General features: G+C 45.8%; 1 protein-coding gene across 1 annotated transcript; it reads right to left on the bottom strand.

Annotated features, from left to right (window-relative positions):
- Positions 1–5295: 5295 nt before the first annotated feature.
- LOC142564499 (uncharacterized) lies at positions 5296–14548 on the bottom strand. Its single transcript, XM_075675518.1, has 4 exons — positions 14407–14548; positions 6741–6918; positions 6018–6159; positions 5296–5391 (listed from the first exon to the last, which is right to left on the bottom strand). Exons 1-4 carry the CDS (start codon positions 14546–14548, stop codon positions 5296–5298), a joined length of 558 nt encoding a protein of 185 aa, XP_075531633.1.
- Positions 14549–16486: the final 1938 nt, after the last annotated feature.

The following is a 16486-nucleotide window of genomic DNA, read 5'->3' as shown; positions in this document are numbered from 1 at the left end:
GTGAGGCGTTGCAGCTGCAGCGACATTGAAGATGGTCAATACCCCAACCTGTTTAGCGGACACCTGTAACGTGACCTCCACTGACCTCTGAGTTGAACGCACTGCGTTCCATTGCCCTCTTTGCACAAGTGGTATGCAAAGAGGGTAATGCATCCTTTGTACCGTAGGGAAAGCTGTTTTTTATACAAGGTCTACGCGCGTGTCAAGAATAAAATATAAGCGAAACATTATATGAAATGGTGAACTCGTAAACACTAACATAGGAGCCGGGCGAGAAGGATTTGCAATATATCATGCGAAAATATACAGATCATTCTATAAACATGCCGTATGATATATATCATATATAACCAGTAGGAAATGCATAAGGCAACCAGGAAAATTATTCAATGGTGCACCAAACTGGGGGGGGGGGGGGGGGGGTTCGGCCGCGCAATCAAATACTGGAATGAAAGAGAAAAGTTGGGAACCATGACAGCTAGAAATGCACGCGCTCACATTATGACATCATGCCACCAAAAGAAGTAAAAATAAATGTATATCTAAAATAATAATAAGGGGACACGAAATTTGTGACGAGTTACCCAACGAAACGGGTAAAAAGAAAAGTTTGCCAGCACTTTCATTCACTCCATAAGACAGCGCTTTGAATTTATGAATTTGATACGATTCTCGAAGCTCTCTCTCGTGATGGGAACGAAACCCAGATTGAAGGATTATTGCGGAGATTTTATAAAATGAGTGGCCGGAATAAGCACGTTTTTTTTTTCATAGCAGAAGATCCGGGAGAGCAGCAGCATGAAGCTTGTGGTTGTTAAAGCGGTATCTGAAGGGCGTTTCAGTCTGCCGAACGTTCTGTAATTTACAAACGGAACATTCGAGCAAATTGATGCAGTTGTTAGTGTCGCACGCAAAATTACCTTTAATTTTCATGTGGAAGTCGGAGGCACAATGCATAATGCATAATGTCGTAGTGTGTGTACAAACCTTGCACCGTGTTCTCCTGGAAGGTCGGCAACCCACTGTCTCAGGAATCCACGTTTTAGATGACGTTAACATGTCATGCAGATTACTAGACCATCCGAAGACTGTCGGAGGTGGTTCTGGAAGGATAACTTTAAGGTGATCGCTCCGCGATCACCTTAAGGATTTACGGAACATTCGGGACGCATGCTGAGTGGTTTAGAACAAGGGTACCTTGTGTTCGAAAGGACGATTGCAATATCGCGTGGAACAAATCCTTCCTATTCAGCGCATCGCATTTTCTGACGCCATCATCAACGATGTGACAAGGGTATTCTTGCTGGATTAAAGCTTCTTGAAGTTAACAGTTTTCATAATAGTCTGACTGTTCCGAGCAAAGCTTCTTATAGCCGAGCGCCTGTCTAAATGGCATGCTGGTTTTTCAGTGTTTTACCTGTGCACTTTTAAAGTGAAGGTGATACCTGTGTACGCGTCACTTGTGGTCATAGACTACGTTTCCTTTTTTTTTTGTACACGCACAAGTTTGTAAAGTCTGTATTCACGTTCTTGTTTCCTCTTGCTCGCTTCTTTCCTTCCTTTAATAAAATAATCCATAAATTGAACTCTCTGCGCTTGCAGTTGCACTTGTGATGAAGGCCGGACCCCGGCCAAAAGGTCAGTAAAGTCCTGTTATGATGCTTCTGTTCTTGGAACTATTGCTGTGCCGGATCCTATGCTTCTATGCATCACTTTACACACACACGTATATATATATATATATATATATATATATATATATATATATATATATATATATATATATATATATATATATATATATATATATACACTGTATCTTGAAAGCCATCTGCGACGGGACAGATTGCGCCATGCGCTGTCTTTTTGCAGCTTAGAAAAGTTGTAGCAACTATCTAACGGGCACTATTCGAGCACAGGTGCTCCGAATACTTGTGTGGATGGGATAGGACCTCACGGCTGAATTCATCCAGACTATGACCTGGGCACGGGGTCACAAGGGCGTCACCGAGAAACTGCATGGGGATGAGGTAGTTCGAGGCTTTCGAAATCACCGAGACACCGACGCCCTTGCAATAGAAGACCCTATACCCCTAGACCCTTGCTACGCAACAATTCTACAATACTATAGGGGAAAAGAGAAACATCTGTGCATCCCCGCACCGCAAACTCAGTGCTGCGTAAGCATCCATGTTGCGAAGATTACAGACGAAAACCTGCATAAATCTGCACACTTTCCACATGATCTACCCCACGGCACATACATACATGTACTCTTGGTGCCTAGAGCAACTCCAATACTCTTTCACATCACATGGGGACGTGCAGAACACGGAACAAACGGCACATGAACCGAATGGGAGGCGTTGCTGTCTAGCCCTGCCCTCGAAGATCAGCTACGACCGATCCAACTAGCTGAGCGGATGGCCTGTGCCAGTGGGGCCTTTGAGTAGGGGCATCACCCTGCCGAACAAACTCCGTTTTTCAGCGCCCCCCCCTACTTCCTCTGCAGAACTGGGGCAGGGGCCCTACCGGTTCCTGTACATAATAGAGTTTTTCTTCTACTACTGCTGCCGCACTTCCCCACTCCAGCGTTCTGACAGCGAGTTTCCGCAGTGATCGCGTGAGACGTGTTCATGTTTTCTTGTGCCCGCGTGACACCATGCATGTTAAATTAGTTAGTATGTCTATGTTTACAACTTTACGCGGCCGATAAAACTACTATCCTTGCTTCGTATAGCTGTCCAATATTTTGCTATCGCTATTGATGCTTCGGGTTTGGAGCGACACTCCGATTTTTATTTTTTTCAGTTTCGTTTGTGAGGAGTCTTGTTCATTAACCAGTAGATTCTGATAATATTTCGCTCGCTGTCAGGAGTGATTGAGGCATCTTGAAGTTTGAAGTCATTCGTAAAGCACACAAGGAAAACAGGTATAGATTTTCAGCAGTACAGTACAAAAAGTAAATTACAGCAGTACATCTTAATGAATGTTTCAGGATGCAAATAGTTGCCTCTATATACATGGCATTCCTTCTATGTTTTCAGGTAGCACGCGCAGTTGTCCCGAGGTAATTTCGCACGACTTTTTCCGTCTTAGTTATGCAACACAGCCGTGAACAGTCTGAACCGACCAATGAGAACCCAATAATTATACGGCGTATAAATAGGTGAGCATTTCGGTTGACGCCGTTTCACATGCGATTTTCGTCCCAACCGAAGTGCGATTTCCATCACGTGCGACCGAAATCGCAATCGCATCCGTCGAAGGCCACCTGTGACGTGCGACCGCCAAGTTCGTAACACACCACATCGATCGCAGCAATCGGTAATTTTTGGTTGCCAACAAATAAAAAGAAATTAAACTGGAGGTTGTCCGTCGAAATTGCAGCGAGAGCTATTCTGCATTGTTGTTTTTTTCTGCGATGGTGTTGGTTGGGAAATGTCTGTCGTTCAACAAATGCCGCAAACTTCAACCAGTCATGTGGAGCCGAGGAATGCCGAATCCGGTACTTACTATCAGCCTCGTCGCTCGAATAGAAAAAGTAAGAACTCGTATTCCACCATAACTTCACATTTCATTGTCTCAACTTTATGTGTTTGTGGACACGCTACCTAGCAAATGAAGCGCATTTTCACGTTTGCCTGGGGGGGGGGGGGGGAGGGGCACTTAGTGATGCTCATAGTACGTAGTACACTTGCGCGCCATGCAGGTAATTTACACGGGCCGTAAGTGGCTGAAACTACGAGGTGTTTGCAACGAGACAAAATGGCCCTCGGATATATCGTCACAGTTTTCGTGTTTGTGGAGTCCATGCAGCTCGCGATACAAAGGACGACGCAGTTGTAGCGCTTGCACATTGTATGGTCACATGTCCTCATTGTATGGTCACATGTCCTCTGATACCTCTCGTGCGGGGCAGTTTATAGAATAGCAACCTCGGCCAACTGCAGGATCAAGGGCATTTGAGGCGACAGCAAAGTACGTGAAGTCGCAACGCTGCGCCGAACGCGCCTCCATTCATACGCATTGCGTTCGTGTCGGTTATCATGCGCAATTTTACCGGAGGATGACGCGTACCCTTCAAAGTTTTTGTTGCCACAGCTGCGAGACGTCAAGGCTCGTCAAGACTCACGTGCCAAAGGGGGAGACTGCATCGTACGCAGCGCATATTCTCAAATTGCACGTTTAACGCTCTGACTTGGAATAAATGGTGTCATCAATTTATTTCGCAGCTTAAACGCATTTTCCACCTTCCTTGAAAGTTCCTTTTTTCAATTTTCTAGATTGACTGAGGTTTCTTTTTTCATTTCGCAGAAAACAATACACGCTAAATATATTGCGGACTTGGTCTCCTACTGAACCTATAATAACCGTCATATTAAGAGGCATTGTAAACTCAGTTATGCAGTCAACGACGTCTACAACTACATTGTTATATATGTATGCATAATTGTGCAGTTATTATTGCCCATCTGAATGCAGTGACCCAGCGACTTCTCTGGGGCCGATTACTACGAAACTGCGAAACTCTTGGAAAGAACGGCATGTCGTCGCAATGTCATCTCTGTGGAAGCGTGACACTGCAGCAATTTTTTTTGCGTTGCAGCCACCATATCTGAAACGACATTCAGGTGTAGTGTTTAGTCTCTTATATTCAAGCTTATGGTATGTAATGTCATCTGATCAACGGCTAAATAACTGGCGTCATCGTTCAACTCGCGCCGCTATTTCGAATCATCTCCCAGGCATATGTGACAGCCAACAGAGAACCACTGCTGTTGCTGGAGAAGCGCAACTTTACCCCAGTCTAAGGCACCCTATCACGAATTCATTAAAATCATTTTAGCGCCGTGCTGTAAAACCGCATAGGATCACGGGTATTAACTACAAGTGTGCGAGCACATGACTTACTGCGCATGCGCAGGGTACCTTTTAAGGTAGCTGGAAGAGATCCACCTACGCTCGCGTCACGCCATGTGCTTTAATAATTACACCATTGTGATTAGAGTGCTCTCTTAAGCGTTCCGTGTCTTTTTAGGCACGGACATATGCACACATTTGGAAGCGTATCACGGGACAGGCATTTGAGTGACCGACGATGAAACACCTGTATCCCACGGCAAATTCGCACGTCATCGGTTGGCGAGGCCAGTGGTGCAAGAACGTTGTCTTGAGTGATATGCTTGGTGGACTTGTTGGTGAAATTCTTTATTGCTGCGAGTGGATCTTACTCGCCAAAGTCGGCAGCCGTCGCATTTCACCTGTGGAAGTTCCCCTATCCTACCTTGACGTTCAAGCAGCATCAACGCGAACTTTAAAAGATTGGCACCCAACCGTAGAACCGCCATTTTTCACCTTATACTCAATAGTGACCGTCGTTGGTGCCCGCTGAAAAACATACAAAATAAATGTCAAACATAGCACACCAGGGGCCTAATTCACAGTTTTTTTTTTGTTTGCAAGTGTTGCCTTTTGGCATTGCCGCCTTCGCTAATAATGTGTGTTACAAAGCTAATGAAAATACACATACAAAAATATTGTTAAGGATCTTGAGTCACTTCCGTCGTCCGCACAAAGATATCGTGGCAGCGCTAATGCTTCCAATAGACTAACGTCTTCTATAGGTCTCTTTACTTTGGCCTGTTGTGGTCTGCAAGCGTTGTGTAGACAAATAAGGCAAATAAGGCAAATAGCGTTAAAGTAGACATAGTGGAGAGAGAGCGAGATACGAGAGACAAGAGAAGCAAAGGCAGGGAGGCTAACCAAGTTCATGCCTGGTTGGCTACCCTACACGAGGGGAGAGAGAAAGGGAAAATATTTCACAGAAACCCATATTGTGCTCGTGTCCTTTCTCGAAGAAAGGAGTACAAGTAATTTTATCTTCAGACTTCACTTAAGACGGGTATCCATGACAGAGAAGAAAATAATGCCGTTTGGTTAACTGCCAACATTGCAAGTGACAAGGGCAATAGAATTCTTCGATACGTGAATAACAAATCTAGTTTAGCACTTACACCAATGATAGCCTGTATCATGGGGTTCAGCCGGGAGCTGGCGGACTCCTGCCTCTCCATCGCAGGGACTGGGCACTCATTGTTCCAAAGCTGTCCGAGGAACTTCTCCGCGTTGCTTTTTCCTCCACACAGTTTGTAGACGCTGGAACATGGAGTAACACATGCTTCCTCCTCACCGCAGTATTGCGCATGGAACAAGGGTGCCGACTTCGCTTATCGGTTATCGATTGTGGGCTTGCCCCTTTTTGCCCAATTTCGCTGTAAAATTTTCTAGCCTTGTCGGGCCTTGACTCCCTGTTTTAGAAAAGATTGTTCGTGGCCTACTTGGTATTTTCTGGGGGACGTGTTTTCCGCAAAAGTTAATAAACACTGGCAGGAAGGGAAAACAGCGAAACGGGCGGTTACTTCCCGCTAGTTTGTTCAGTCCGCAGACGCGAGTTAAAGAACTAGACGGCATCCGCAGAATAAAAATAATAGCAGTAGCACGCCATGTGAAGTGCTCAGCAGTCAATGGTTATAGGCACAACCAACTGTCAGAGGTGATTACTAATACTACAGCGTAATAAATGTCATGCTAATAAATGAGTATGTTCCGATTTGTGCGGTATAATAGCCTTACCATTACTAAGCTTTTACGCCCGGTACTAGCGTCGTAAATACGCCTTAACCTTTCGTATGCCTTTACCAGTGCAATAAAATAACAAAGCACGAAAGATATCCTACCATGAGCCTCCCCGTGGCGGACAGGAAATTTTCCTGCCGTTTTGCTTGTAGACAGTCACTTCCATTTTCGGGTCGTCGGCAAGTTCCTCGGTGACCGCGAGTGTGAAGTTCACTGTTACAGTTCTCCCGATTGTTGCGTCCATGACGCTCACGTCGCTCAGCCTAAATTTTTGCTCGCCTGCGAACCGTGAAACGTTTAAAGAAACAAACAAAGCAGGTTATCATCTATACCCCACCTCAGCGAATCGTCACAAGGCAGCAAGCGCCAGGTACTTGTCAGTGAATGAGTAATGACAGCCGGCGGCGTCTTTCAGACAAGGGAGAACTGCTTGAGCACTGTGTGACCTAAATTTCTCCATCAAATATATTATTTCCAAATGTCCTATGTAAACGACTCATATCTTCACCCATTGTGTGCCATGATTACTTTCGTCGAACATATTCAGATGCCCCACGGAAACCATACTTGCCCCCTAGAACTAGTGTAACATGCCACACCACCTTTCTGTTAAACATCACCACCTTTCTCTTAAACACAACATCTCGCTTTCTCTCATCTTCTTTCTCTCCGTCAAACTTTCGATCAGTGGGTGTTGCACGCAGAGTGATCACAGGCGGGCAAAGGAGCATTCGTGAATATAGTGCTATGTTTCGGAGTGATGACGCAAACACGACTTTCACTGTACCAAACGTAATTGGGGGAAGCCTTTTATCCGAGCAGTGAAAGCAAACCACCTACAATATTCGCTTATCGTAGTGCATCACCCTCGACTTATTTTGTAAAGAGGATTTTTTTTTAGTATTGCGGTGACATTTTCGAACATCTCTACTTTGCAATTAGCCTCTTCCTACCTGAATTTTTCTTCGTAAAAGACTCACCTGAATGCTAATTAGAAATACTTGTAGGCGAAGTAAATATGCAGCAATTTGGCAGTTTCACCCGAAGGTTGATGCCCCGACACCGATAGCAACGTTTAGTGTGGAGCTTGAACTCTTCGGATGGTGTTCTAACTACATTCGGGTGTGACTACAGGCGGATGCGACATATGTGAGAGCGGCAACATTTCTAGCACATTTAAAAGATTTATTACGCCATGTAGGGTCTGTAATGACATCGCACTGGCGCCATTGTGCAGCCCGTAAAGAGCGGCTACACTGAAATTGCATCACATTGAATATGTGAGCACTGATATTGTTTTGCATAGAAATAACCTGAGAAGATTTAGGATAAAATGCGTGCGCGGTGAATTAAACGTTCCGTGACTCTTGTTTTCAAGCTGCAATTCCAAAAAATTATCAGGAATACTTCAGCGCAGAACATAAGGCAATGTTTGAGCAACCTCAGTGGTATAGTGGCATACCATGTTCATATATGGCTTAGTAAACATACAGCATACATACACGTAAAGGTATGTGGAACATCACGGAGACAGCAACGTCGTAAATTCGTCTGGAGTGTCCATATATAAAAAGAAGTCTGCAAGCTGCAGTGATTCATTGACGGCGACCGCAGCAGGCTCTCACAACGGACACCGACTCCATATCGAAAACGGCTCTTTTGCCTTGCATACAGCGTTACATCCGTCTGCTGCTGGTGTGGTCTCCGAAATACGTGCAAAGACACTGCAACGCTCCGACCCGCCAGAGAGCACAAAACTATGCACAAATTGCCGAATGCTAACGATGCGCGATAGCTCAGTGGCTACCATGCCCGGGCTTCAAAACTGATTTAGTTCTAAGATTTCAAGACAGAGAGCGTTAGCTCAACGTTAACGGTTCCCTACGATCGCACCCTTTTACTCTAGCAAATTTGCAGACAGCCGCTTAGCGGAAGCGCCAGTGCACGTGCCCGCAACGCTCATGAATGCAGCGGTACGTAATAGGCTTTCCTCACTCCTATGGAATGTTGACAGAGCGGAATGTGAGCATGTGTCCACTTGACTTCATCATTTTCAGCTCAGTTGACAGCGCGTCCCTCGTCTTTTTGGAAGACGCCCGTGTGAAAATGCCAAATCAACCCACATCTCGACCGTTCTTCAGCGCGTTAAATTTGAACGGATCGGAGCATATGCGACGCTCTGCTAAAACTGCCTATTGTCATGCTCACATTGTTTAGTGCTTTTCCGGTAACCGTTCTTCAATGGCTTATCGCTGTTATAAAGTTACCCTTCGGTCCAGGAAGTGCCTACTGGATCTGTAATTTGTTTAGTGTTGTTGCTTCTAGAGCACAACAGGCTTGTCCAATCAGATCGTGCGTGCGAAGCGAATAGTGTTGCACATTGTCGAATAGGCACGAACATCTGCTGTTACTCTAGGCCCGTATTCACAAAACGTTCTCAAGCTAAAAGCGTTCGTGCCAGCCAATAGTGATGCAGGACATATTAGCGAATGCGATCATCCAAACAAATGCAGCACTCACGAACGAAAAGCTTTGTTAATTCGGTCCCTAGTCTTTACGGTGAGACACGTATAAGTAACAGACGCACTTGATCCGTGAGATTAGATTCGGCGAACGACGACTGTGCTTGATTCCATCGTTGTGACTTGAGTGATGATTGTCTTTCTAGGCAAAAAAGTTCGCCCAAGAAAAACTTAGCATACTTGATTCTTGTCCGTCCCTACAATTATGAATAAATACACGCGCTCTAGAGGAGAAATATATGACAATTGCATAAAGCAAGCAACCATTGGAGTGTGCCTTCATAGTTAATGCATGCGTGGTTGTTTTCTTATTTTGCTTTTAAAACCGCAATTACTCGCAGTTATCAAATTTTTCTGCAGAGCTTCGATTGCTTATTTATTTATTTATTTATTTATTTATTTATTTATTTATTTACTTAGTAGAGTAGAATGACTTCACAGATTGACGCATTGTGCATGTAATGTATTCAAGTATGATTTTGTGTTTCATGTTATTTAGCTTTCATGACGTCAATCGCTTTCTGCGTGGCATTGAAAAGCAGCGTAAAACCTCAATTCTCTCTATTTCTCTTTAATGTGACTGTTTCTGAAATTCTTGTGAAGCGCCAGTGAACGCTACAAGACTCTGTTCTACGGCCTAGATATATCTCAGAATGTATGCCAAAAGTGACGCACAGCTTTCTCATTTTTTGGTGCCCCTGGTATACTGTTTTATCGAGTTAGGGCATGTGCTCGTCAGCAAAGTTCTAAATAGTCGAAAAGGTGAAAAACTGAAAAGTTTCGAACTTATCCTCATCCTTCAAGCAACAAATTAAGGCTCTTGAGTAGCCAGACCTACTGCATATTTTGCTAACTTTTCTACTCATCACCAAATCAATCGATCTATCGATGGCGTCAACAAAACACGACGATCTTGACTTTGTAAAAATTTCGAAGGCTATCACAATGAATTAAAGCATACGTACTTGAGCATGGAGTAAGCGTTGGAGTCTGCAACGAAGCACCGACTACCGGAGAGCTTACCGCAGCAAGAAACAGCAACGCAAACAACATTTTTGACCAGCTTTCTTTGGCACTCCGCGGACATCAAGTGATGCTTGCCTACGGAGCCCCGATTCTACAGCCGCCCTTATATGTATGCGCTATGTACCTGCAGACTATGTTACATAAGAGGTGGCTGAACGGCTTGTCACGAGAACTAGGAGGAGTGGATATATGGGTAGATTTATCTTTGCTAAACTCTCGAGTGGCTGAAGCCAGGGTAAAACCGGGCCGCGCGCACTGTGCAGATGTATCTTTGTCCAGGCGTTCTTGTCGGGTGCCTTTCACTTACGAAGTTTAGGGGCAACAAACACGCCTCCCTACCGAGGTATTGAATAAATAAACAAAGCTTTCGCAATTAATCTGCAAAAGAAAGCATCTGATTATCATAAACAGAGGGTACACAAAATGTTCGTGTTCGTGCACTGTTCTAATGAAGCATACAGAATGTATATTATGGCTTTTGAGCTTGTGTCGAACTTTCTATTTACAATTGTCTATAGGCTAACTAAAAACAGCAGCAATGCCTTCTGCATTTCTTTATCGGGATTCTTCTCACTTTCGGATTTTCAAGTAAATAGGCAGCAGGGTCCACTTGAGGGGCATGTACAACCAGCAATAATTTTATATTTTTAAACATATTACGTGTTAGAATATTCTGATTGAAGTGAATGTAGAATCTATGAATTGTTTTCAATTTTCGCGCACATTATGTTACAATTTCTTACATGGGGACAATGATCAAGCGCATCAAGATAAACAGCGTGAGAGTGAATCAGACAGAGATGTCGAAGAATCTGACAGCCTAATTCCGAGATTTATTAGCGCATTGCTCAATCTACAACAGCTTTTAATGTAACTAACAGTTGGTCTTTGTATATGATTCCCATTTTGTGCAATCAGAAAAATCGGGAACATGTAATATTTCGACTACGAAAAGATAAAGGGTAATTTTGAGGGATGGAAGGCATGGCGATTCGATTGGAGGGCGGCGAACATCTACATAGCTGGTACATTTGCTCATTCGGAATGAGCTCTGTTTGCGCACGCTGATTGGAGTTCGTAGTGTGCGAAAAAGGAGTTCTTCTTATGCTATTGTTGATAATGACAACCACTGTTCTGATCATGACACCACCAAATTAGTGACATCGCCTAAAGCTGACTCATGGAGTATTGGACACTTTATCACACTGCCTAGGCACGATCACGACCACAGTTCTTGTTTTCCTTTAGTTTCCGTATTCAACGTCACTGCCTCAGAGGATAGGAAAAAGCTAACACACCATGACTGGCACGTCTGTCCACATGCAGTGCGGCAGCAGCACGTGCCGTTCAAAGGTGTACAAAATAGCGTCATATACTTTGTACTGAGCATGGTGTTCCAAGGCACTTAAATATCATTTCTGAGTGCTCTGTAAAATCCACGTAACGCTTTCAGAAAAAGGGTCCCACTCCTAGACTTTCTCCAATACTTCTGTGAATGCACTGCCCCTAGACCGGGTCAAAAAACCATTCAACTGTTCAACGCCCGCATCCACAGCGCGTTTCGAATAAGCCATTTATCTGCGTCTCGAGGCCCCGCTGTGCTACATCGCCGGCTTCTTCAAACGGCAAACAACATTTTACTTTTACAGCGTAAGATGGTTATTGGCTCATTCCGATAACCGTTCCGGCTGGCGATGGTGTCCGCCGCCGTTTTATTTATTTTCTTTATAACCGCTTCCGCCTGCGTCCGGTGTCCGTAGCAGCTATCGCCGGGAATGGGAAAAAGACATACCCAGTTCCAAGTCGGGATCGAGTCTGACCCCACTGTGTGGGATTCAGCTACATTACCGCTGAGCCACGCCAGTTCTTTTATTGTTATTATCGTCATTACATTGGAGCAGACTAGGCAACAAAATAAGAAAAACAAAGCGCTACTGAAATTTGAGGCACCTGAAAACACATTCAAAAGTCTGGCAAACACGTGACAGCGTCGAATAAAAGTATCCAGTCTAGCGCTGCTGCTTGTGCAGCATACACATTACGAACGCTGGCAACAGATCCCTGAAAAACCGACCGAGTGCTTCGAGGTGGTTCAGCGTGCCCGTCACCCATTCTGCTGCGTCAAAGTCTAAGTAGGCCAAGTACCATGAACATGTCACATGGTGGGCCACAGTTATCTTTAAAAGGTAGGAAACGAATAGTGTATCGTGTGACATCTAAATCCTTTTTAAACCTTCTTTAGAAAATGTGCCAGGAGAATACGGCATCCATACAATCCACAAAACCATGATCAATCGTTCAAACATGCGGGCACAAGCGGCAGTTAGTCGAGCACAGCACGAAACAACCCATTTTTCTAACATTGTTTTGACAGGAAAGGTTGCCCAATGTAACTTAAAGAAAAAAGTTTTGATCCCTGGAGGAATGATCATTCGACGGGCACGCTGGTGAACGATGGTGTACGATACCATCCCACTTTGCAGGTATTCAGTAGAGACAAGGCTTTAAGTACTTAGCTGTACTCCTCTATCAATATCGCTATATTAATCCACACTGGTCATCGCAAGTTGCAGAACTGCAATGTAAGGTTAACAACTTCCAGCCGAGCTGTTTAGCCGAGCTGAAGCGTGCAATGTGTTTCCAGCAGCTCGACTTATCTATGTCTTGCAGGTATTATACTGCTCGCGGCTTAGGTTGCAAGCTTTTCATCCTGTGCCTGCTATCAACGTATGGAGCTCACGTGTTGATGCCATGCGACGTGATAAGTTTTTTTTTTCCTCTTGAGAGTAAGGGTCTTCACCTGGTTAACCTCTTGTCAGGCAAATTTTCTCCCGGTTATTCTTCTTTCGTGATGTAAACGCTCCATTTCTAAGAGCGATGTTACAACTTCGATTAATCAATTACCTTCCAGAAATAGTTGCGTCGTCATCTGTCTGAGATGCACGACCGGCTCCATGGGGCTTCTTGAAGGAGGTTGTTGAAGGATTTCTCTTTCTTGCGGGTCACTTTAATGTGGATTATATGTTCACTGCGTCCTGCAAAGAAATTTCTGCCGCACCCATAGGCACATTGCTTTCTGTTCCCCATTATCGTGCGCCTCGTTTGGAATGTTATTACTAGATGTACTTAAGCGTGTCCTGAGCCATGCCAGCGCGTGCTCGCATGCCGCGAAAAAAAGATCCCCTATAAACGCATCCTAGCGCGCGGGGAGACACGCGATGTGACATGCGCGCCGCATGGCGTCGATACCTGCACATTTTGCATTGCAGCCGCGCATTATTACCTCCGGTAGAACGCCATGGCGCAGATGCACAAGGCAGTTAAAGAAGGTATGAAGAAGAAACAGATGAAAACGAAAAAGAAGGCAAATATATATATACGTTTCAAGCTGGCTAGGTAGCTAGGTGAAACACAGCCGGGTTTCAAAGGGGAAGCCAATAAATCATCACCATCATCACCATCATTAGCATCGTACGTGCGACTTGTGAAATTAAGCTGGCTATGTGCCTATGTCACCGCTGCGTTTCAAAGGGGACGCCAATATATCATCATCTTCATGATCATCGTATCATGCCACATGCCTTGCGAGGTGACATGCGCACCGCACAGCGTCTATGCGTGCGCGCTTTTCATTGCAGTTACGTATTATTACGCCAGGTGGCACATCATCCAATAGTTCCATAGATACGGAAGTCTTTAGGAAGAAAAAGAAGGTTATCCAGATGTATAATCATTGCTCCAATAAAAAACGTTTATGTCACACCTTATTAATTCCAGCAGGCTAAATGACTGTTTGCCACTGTCCCGTTTCAAAGGGAATGCCACTAAATCATCATCATCATCATCATGATAATTAGCATCGTATCGTGCCATTTATCACGCGATGGGAAATGTGCGCCACGTAGCGTCGATACCTACAAACTTTGCATTGCATCTACGTTATATTCCACCAGGTGTCCCGACATGAAGCTGTTCCATGTAGCAGTTGCATGCTTCATGTACCTGTGCCCGGTTAACCCAAGTAGGCTAGGGTACTATTTGCCACCAGCCCGTTTCGAAGGGGATGCCAATAACACATCACTATCAACATCATCACCATCATCAGCAACCGCAACGTACCGTGCCACGGGCCAAGGGATGTGATCTGTGCGCCACGTTGTCTGGATAGCTGTGCTTGCTCTTTGGCACATGTTATGGCGCCACCTCGCAAGGTACGAACCGCTGATGGAGGAGCGAATCTTAGAGCTGCGCGCGTGGCTGTAACCGGCCAACGTCGGGCTGAGCAGTCGGCAGTACAGGGAGCACGACACGCCGCAGCGCAAGGCGCTGCTCGGCATCGACGCCCGGCTCACAGTTCGCATGGCTCTCGCGAAAACGACGCGAACAGACTTTGCCGAGGACACCCTGTAGTGCGTGGTGCCGATATGGAGCTCCTATGGAGCCGCTCTTCCAACTTACGCTGTTACTGTGATGCCTGTGCCGCGCAGGCGTGTTACTTCTTGTTTCTAACGTCAGCTTTATGGCTTCAATCATAGTCGATCTTCGACTGTGCATTTCGCGTACTTAGCCCTTCAGATCAAAAGAAATATTTAGCAGTTGTCCAAATCTGATTTTCCTATTCCAATGCAGTGTGCGCGGAAACTCGCGGAAATATTCGATCTCATGCCGTCAAAGCATGTAAGGTACACACCATGGTGACTCTGTAGCTGCGGCGTTTTCCTGCTCAGCACTAGCTCGAGGGTTTGGTTCTCTGCCGTAGGAGCCACGCCCCGACGGGGACAGCATGCAAAAAGGTTTGTGTACCGAGCTTTCAGGCCCGAAGTAGTGAACATTTTTCTGCTACCTCCGGACAGCGTCTTTTTGGTCCTTGTGTTGCTTTGAGGCGCTAAACCTCACAAACGAAACACAGCAAACCTGGCACACTTGTTTCAGTCCAATAGAGTTACACTTAGAAAGCGTGCTAAGTTTGCCGCGGCGTCCGCGTTTCCCACTGAAAGTCCTCTACACACCCTTGCAACTGCTACATTTCCACTCATGCAAGCAGATCTTTAACTTTCTGCAAAATTTAAACAACAAGCAGCATAATTTTGAAACGACGATGATGCCAAAATACATTACTCTGGTGTAGTTTCGTTACCCGCATGCAAGCCTAAGCCACAAACATTGCGACATCTGTCATGTTGCAGATCTCCGACTACACACCTGATCCGACGGGTCGAATATATCACTCAGATGTGCCATCTAACTTTTGCATCACTCCTTCGTGCCTGAGTTCTCGTCTATGATATCAGACAAACGTAGCAGAAGCTCCAGTTTTCTGCTTTTTAAAGAAGGGCGGGTTAAGCGAGGAATTATTAAAACCATAAAGGGCACACTGCTCGCCGTCGCTGTGCCAACGTCCACGATTCTTGTCTGCTTGCGCTGCACTCACGACAAAAAGACCAGGTTCCTCAGAGAGCCCCGTTTGGGGAAACTATACAGCGTGCAACGTTACACGGCATAGAGGTTGTTTGTCCCGTAGCCGGTGAAACATCGACTGAGCCTTCTCATTTTGTGCATGTCTTACTAATACGAAGCCCTCACTCCCCCTAATGATTAGTCGTCCATCACATCGGGCGCAGATCATTCCATCCCACGTGTTTGGTCTAAAGTAGCACTGCAAGTGTACCCGTGCCCTCACCTTAGCCCACGTTATCAAGCGCACAAACATCCACATGCGCACCGACTCCGTCTGTCCTTCACATCTGGTCTAACTGGGCCGCACCTCGGTAAAGACCTGCGCCTGGATCCTATGGCTGTTCCTTGTGCTTTGCCCTACGTCCACCACATCCAGGGGCGATGGGATCCGTTGCCACTTCTCCAGCAGCGGGGAGCGCCGCCTCCACAACCGAGGGCGAATCGGACCAGGACGCTTTCGCGCCGATGATTGTCAGAGGACGGCCGAGCGACCGCTACTGGCGAGTCGCGATTCCCGAGTGGCTGGTGTTCACACCGGCGAGTGTGACTGGCAATCGCCACAGCGAAATGTCTCGGTGACTGCTATTGGCGTGCGCTATTGGCGTCTGCTAGCGCCGCCATCCCCACGCAAAATGAATGTCAGCGTGTTCCGGCGTCCTGCTCCTGCGTCACTGATTGGTTCAGCAGATTTGCGACTGCGGCCGCGCGACTGAGAAATTGAGCGGCCCCCGAACGACTGACCCAAAACGGTCGATTCTCGGCCAAAGCGACCATGCGTGAATAGTTGCGATCGGTCCCCTTTGCGACCAACGTGGTTGCACGAGCTTCACGAGTCGCCGTTG

This window comes from Dermacentor variabilis, chromosome 11 (genome assembly GCF_050947875.1).
Source record: "Dermacentor variabilis isolate Ectoservices chromosome 11, ASM5094787v1, whole genome shotgun sequence".
Lineage (NCBI taxonomy): Eukaryota > Metazoa > Arthropoda > Arachnida > Ixodida > Ixodidae > Dermacentor > Dermacentor variabilis.
The sequence above is the reverse complement of the archived record's forward strand: the minus strand, read 5'-3'. Positions and strand labels throughout refer to the sequence as shown.